This window comes from Wolffia australiana, chromosome 2 (genome assembly GCF_029677425.1).
Source record: "Wolffia australiana isolate 7733 chromosome 2, ASM2967742v1".
In the NCBI taxonomy this organism is placed as follows: Eukaryota; Viridiplantae; Streptophyta; class Magnoliopsida; order Alismatales; family Araceae; genus Wolffia; species Wolffia australiana.
This window is the reverse complement of record NC_135836.1, coordinates 2,601,699-2,607,329: the sequence shown is the minus strand read 5'-3', so window position 1 is coordinate 2,607,329 and position 5,631 is coordinate 2,601,699. Positions and strand designations below refer to the sequence as shown.

Here is a 5,631-nt window from a genome sequence, read left to right as displayed (position 1 = left end):
TTCAATATGTCCTGAGAACCACACTATAATGTAATGATTTATGTTGATCTCTGTCTCTTAAACTAACTTCCATGAATGCTCTTTAAAACTATTTATTATTATCAAACATAAAGATAAAGTTTCATTGAATATTCCCTGAGAACCACAGTTTAATGTAATGATTGATCCATGTTTCTTAAAGGAACTTCCATGAATGCTCTTTATAGCTGCTTATAAATACCATCTGTATTAATAAAGTTTGATTAAAATTTTTTCAAGGAATAAAGTTTCATTTAATGATTTTTCTCCGAGTAAGCTTAATAAACTAACTTCTATTAACGCTCATCATATATAGTTATCTATTTAAGTTTCAGCAAGCACCTCTCACCGCAACGATCAAATGGCGGATTCTTCCTCAGCTAGATCGATCGAGGAGTGTTCTTCAACCTCTGAAGAACAGAGAAATCCGATCTCTGCTTCAAAGGGTTCTCCGAAATCTCCTCAGAATTCGTCCCCTGAATTGGTATCGATCTCTGATTCTTCCATCCCAATCGTGTTCTTTGATGTCGAGACCTCCGTGCCGTCTAGGGCTGGGCAAGGCTACGCCTTGCTCGAGTTTGGAGCCATTCTCGTCTGCCCACAGCGCCTGGTGGAGCTCGGCAGCTACTCCACTCTTATCCGGCCTCAAGACGTATCGGTAATCTCTCCTGCTTCCCTTCGATGTAACGGCATCACGCAGGAATCTGTAGCCTCCGCCCCGGAATTTGGTCAAGTTGCCGGCCGTATCCATGAAATTCTCCATGGTAGGATGCCAAATATTCATCATGATCTTGTTGATTGTTTCAGTTTAAATGGGTTGGTTTTTGATCGGCAGGGAGGATTTGGGCTGGGCATAACATTCTTAGATTCGATTGTCTTCGAATTAGAGAGGCGTTTGATTTGATTGGGCATCCTGCGCCGGAGCCTGCTGGCACGATTGACTCTCTTCGGCTTCTCACTCAACGATTTGGGAAGAGGGCTGGTAATATGAAGGTTGAAAAAACGGTTAACCTATCTGAATCTTGATTTTTCCTCTCTAATATCCGAGAATTTAATCTTCTTATTATAGATGGCGACATTGGCAAATTATTTTGGACTTGGCAAGCAAAAGCACAGGTAATAATTCTTCTTCGTTTCATTTTTAGATTGTCTGCAGACGAGTTTTTTGTGTTGGCTGAGAACTGAATATTGCGAGGCCGTATGGTCTTGGTAATTTTTCTTGCTTCAAATAGTTCTGCAATTCAATGCATCATCGTCCAAGAAGAACGTTAGTTGTGGATTGTTGAAATTAAATGGGATAAAATGAGGCCGAAGAGTTCAATATTGTATCTGGGCTGGCGTATGTTGTTTCAATCAATGAAATTGAGATCATCTTTCTCTTGAAATTCTTTATTTACATGGACCCTAATGAAATGCCGTAAAAATAAAGTATTGCTAGAGTGAGGGAGATGGAAACAATGATAAACATTTGACCGTTCCTTTTTTTTTGCTGATGTGATCTATTTGCAATACAATTTATCATTTATGAAGCGGAAATTTTGGCTAAATATGTGATGTTCGTCAAATTTAGTTATCAGTGGAAGATGCCTATTTCTTGTTTTTGTCAAAAACAGTTTAAATAAATTATTGTCATAGATTTTGAAGAGTTTTTCCGTACTTGTTACCGTTTTAAAAACTATCTGAAGACGAAAGTTCTTCTTTATTCTAGTGCTGGTGTCATAACTTATTGTATTTTTTTAATGCGTTACAAGACCTAATGTTCATCATTTTTAATATTATTTGGTTTCTTATCTAACCTCTACCTCAAAATTTTCTTAGACTTGGCCAATCTTCAATATCGACTGCTGAGTAATACCTCCAAAATCTCTGATTTTCCAGTTTTTTTTCATGAAACAGGAGTTTAGATGATGTTCGGATGAACCTTGAAGTGCTTAAAAGTTGTGCCACTGTCTTATTTCTGGTACGTGCTCTTCCTTTTATCTTCCTGAAGGTCAAATAGTGTCATAACTCATGCAATATCCGATGAGGCAAGATGCAATACTAGGGTAGAAGGCAGTCATTTTAGTTTTCGGTTTCTTCTGTAAGTACTGAATCTAAGGAGCGATAGGCAAGCAAGGAAGTCTCTTTTATCTTATTTTCTTAGTTACATTCAGTTCTGCCTCTTCATCTATTCTGATACGATCCTCTATCCCAAAGGGTATCTTAGGAATTTGGCCCACTAGGGGCATTTTAGTCATTTCATGTTTAGGGTACATTGATTCCTTTCCTTATAAATATGTGTAGCCCTCCCTTGAGGAGGGCAGTCAAGACGTATGGTAAGATCGACCTCTTGGCTCATTATCTCGATCCTCCTTGTCTCGGTCCATCCCCTTGACCGTCCAGCGATCCCATTTCCCGGTGATCGTCTCACCAGATCTTCAGCTGGCTCCCCTCCAATCCGATCCCTACCCCTGCCGTTCGGTTCTCTTCTAGTTTCCGACGATCCCCGTCCCCGCGATCGTCTACCCTTCACCGCGTCATTAGGCGGCTCGTCCCTGGTCGATCCCTGCCTCATCTGTTCGGCCCCTCCTATCATTCCCGTTTCGTCTCTCCTACCCAGGGAACGTCTACCTCGCCTCGTCCTCCAGCCCCCTTCCGATACGAAGGCAGTCATTTTAGTTTTCGGTTTCCTCTGTAAGTACTGAATCTAAGGAGTGATAGGCAAGCAAGGAAGTCTCTTTTCTCTTATTTTCTTAGTTACATTCAGCTCTGCCTCTTCATCTATTACACTCCCATCTAATGAGGGTATTTGTGTCTATATTGTATTCAACTATCAATTGGTTTTGTTAATCTTCAAAACAAACATTTTGGCCCATTGATAGTTTCATAACCTACTGCAGGAGTCAAGTCTCATGGAATCTAATTTACCTGTCAAGAGCCCATTGACAGTTAGCAGCAAGAAGACAGTTTCTCGCATAATGATGAATGTTATTGCAAGCACACCATCAGATTCTCCATCTTCAAGAGAATACAACAGCCCAGAAATCCAGGACAGCTCGACCTTGCCAGCACTTGTGAATGATTTAACTCCGCTTATCGCACGAATGAATCTTGACTCTGATTCCGCAGTTATCAGAGAGGAGCCCAGCACCTCCCAAGACTCGAATCCAAACTCCAGATTTCTAGAACCAGACATGGTTTTGTCCTCTGACCTTCGTACAGTCACTGTAAATTCGGGCCAAAATGGGAAAAAAGTAATAATTATGCATAAGGACATTGCTTTGCAGCTCTTCTGTAAGGGCTTGAAGGTTCTCTTTGGAGTCAATACTAAATTTAAGGACTATGCTGGTAGGCCTAAGTTGAGCATCGTCGTCAACGCTCCACTGAACGTATGTAGCCTGCTTGATCTGTGTGACGATCTTGCGCAAGAAACAGTGTTGGAGTCTGGCAGCAATTCCGAGTGGAGGGCTGTAATTAAGAGGGCCGGTCCTTCAGGATTTCCCACCTTTCGGTTGCAGTTAAGTCCACCCTTTGAACATTTCTAGTATTTTTTATGATTTAATTAATAATTTTTGATAATTTCGTGTATACTATTTTGTTTAATCCATTTCTTTGCAAAGATACGACGCGAGCTCACCAGTAGTATTAAATGATGGATCGTTTGCTCAAATAGGATTTGATAGTGAAGTAGTATGTATGAAACTTCTGAACCAGGATAAATTTCTTGCCTTCATTTTATGGACCTCTTTTTTATTCTTTGAATTTTGCACTTCATCCTGGGATGCATCATCATGCGGTTTCAACGCTGATGATTTTACTAGACTATGATTTGTTAATTTCAAAATAGGATTTCATGGCTTATTGATTCTATGTAGGAGACATTTGCAGGGATTTAAATTCCAATGATTGTGTTCTCACAAAATACCTAATGCATAATATTTGCTTTAAAACCATCCTTGTTTAACTCTGATCATCAACATTTTTTTAATTCTACTTCTGTGGAAAAAGTGTTTCTAACTTCTTGTGAATTATTATTTTTGTTGTGATCAGGATACCCTCAGTAGAAAATGGTGATGTGGACAATTACTCCACAGAAATACACCAGAGAGAGGCCTCTGGAAGCACAAGGAAATTGGTGTTCAGCAAAGTAGATGTTGAGGAGCTGCAGTCACTCTTTTCTCCGGGGATGGTCATTGATGCCTATTTTTCCCTAAAGGTATACGATTATCAGCAAAATTCCGGCATTCGTCTGATGGCCCAAAGGCTGATAATTCATCCCCATTGACGAGTGTTAGAATAGTTGAATGCAGCTATAACTAGAAAGCAGGAAAACCACGGTACTGTAAATTTTCAGTTAATGAGTATCATTGTGTACTTATTGTAAGAATTGAAGTTGTGTTAAAGAACATCACTATGCCCCATTTTCTCGCAAACATTGGTCTGTCAGTTAAAAAAGATTGTATTTTAAGTTGTTTTGTTATCAAAGCGCATATTCATTTGAATATGGATAAAAAATTGTTCCGATAAAATGGACATAGATACAACATATCTAATGCAATTTATCTTTGAAAGAACTAAGTGTTTAAATCTCCTAATTTCTAGTTGATAGAGTAGGATTCTCTTTCATACTTCGTGTGTTAATGGTTGTTTAGAGAATTCGATGCTTCCCTTGATTTGTCAAATTTCCTAATTAGAAAGTTGAAAATGAAAATGAAAATAATTGTTTGGAAATAACCCAAATTCTATTTATTTGTACATGTTTGAAGTAAATCTAAGGTCGAATGAACAGTATTAATGCATTATCAAATATATAATTAACTTCTTACACATTAAATCCTAAAGGGTAAATACCTTAGTTTGTTGGGGTATGTCTTTTATTCTCTCTGCATTTTTTTTCCATGAGATCTATTTATTAAATCATTTCTTAGGATCATTTGTTAGGATCAGGCACTTTTTTATATGCACATGCTGACCCCAGTGTATGAATGCGACTGGGCCTTGAAAAGTCAAAGCACCACTGAAACAGGATTTGGAAATCATGAAATTTAACAATTTCATATTTCACTTTAAGGATCTACATTATGAGGCCATATACAACAACTTGTGCTCTACCTTTCACAATATGCTACAGTCTCATATGGAGACCCGTTTGAGGGCAAAACATATTTCCGAAAAAATAAATCCTTTGAAGTGAGACTTTTAGGGTAAATAGAAGCTTCTATACATGTTTACGATATACCAACAATTTGATACAAAGTAAATAAGAAACAATTTCAGTCGTGGGTAGATAAAATACTTCTAAAAGATCTCATGTAAATTATCTCACACAAAAAAATTCAAAGATGTTCATGCAGAATATGATAATAAAATACAGTACAATTTGTGCCAGGTATTTATGCTTCATCGGTGTATTCATATTAAAATGGACCTTTATATTTACATTCACTCCTGACATTGGAAAGAATGGATGTTGGTGAGTGATATTCATTCAACATTTATTAACTATGTTTAAAATTTTATAGGCCTTTTACTTCTAGTTGCCTATGGACATTATATAAAACTGTTACATAGATCTATCAAAAAACACAAATAGTTATTTTGGATGAAGAGCATTTTTTCCAATCCATCGGTGCT

At 37.8% G+C, this 5,631-nt stretch overlaps 1 protein-coding gene across 2 annotated transcripts; it reads left to right on the top strand.

Moving 5' to 3' along the window:
• The first annotated feature begins 362 nt into the window (after window positions 1–362).
• On the top strand, window positions 363–4,416 carry LOC144716528 (protein NEN1-like). 2 transcript variants are annotated; one of them, XM_078591661.1, is made up of 7 exons: window positions 363–782; window positions 854–1,011; window positions 1,088–1,134; window positions 1,915–1,978; window positions 2,898–3,194; window positions 3,285–3,514; window positions 4,048–4,416. In XM_078591661.1, the coding sequence occupies exons 1-7, from the start codon at window positions 380–382 to the stop codon at window positions 4,280–4,282; spliced, it is 1,434 nt and encodes a 477-aa protein (XP_078447787.1). In that variant the 5' UTR covers window positions 363–379; the 3' UTR covers window positions 4,283–4,416. The 2 variants fall into 2 exon arrangements, with proteins under 2 accessions (XP_078447787.1, XP_078447785.1); XM_078591659.1 differs by having other exon boundaries at window positions 2,898–3,514.
• Window positions 4,417–5,631: the final 1,215 nt, after the last annotated feature.

Coding starts and splice junctions, on each gene's coding strand:
- LOC144716528 (XM_078591659.1), top strand. CDS start 380: ATGGCGGATTCTTCCTCAGCTAGATCGATCGAGGAGTGTTCTTCAACC. Junction 783..853: donor TATCCATGAAATTCTCCATG/GTAGGATGCCAA, acceptor TTTGATCGGCAG/GGAGGATTTGGGCTGGGCAT. Junction 1,012..1,087: donor AGAGGGCTGGTAATATGAAG/GTTGAAAAAACG, acceptor TTCTTATTATAG/ATGGCGACATTGGCAAATTA.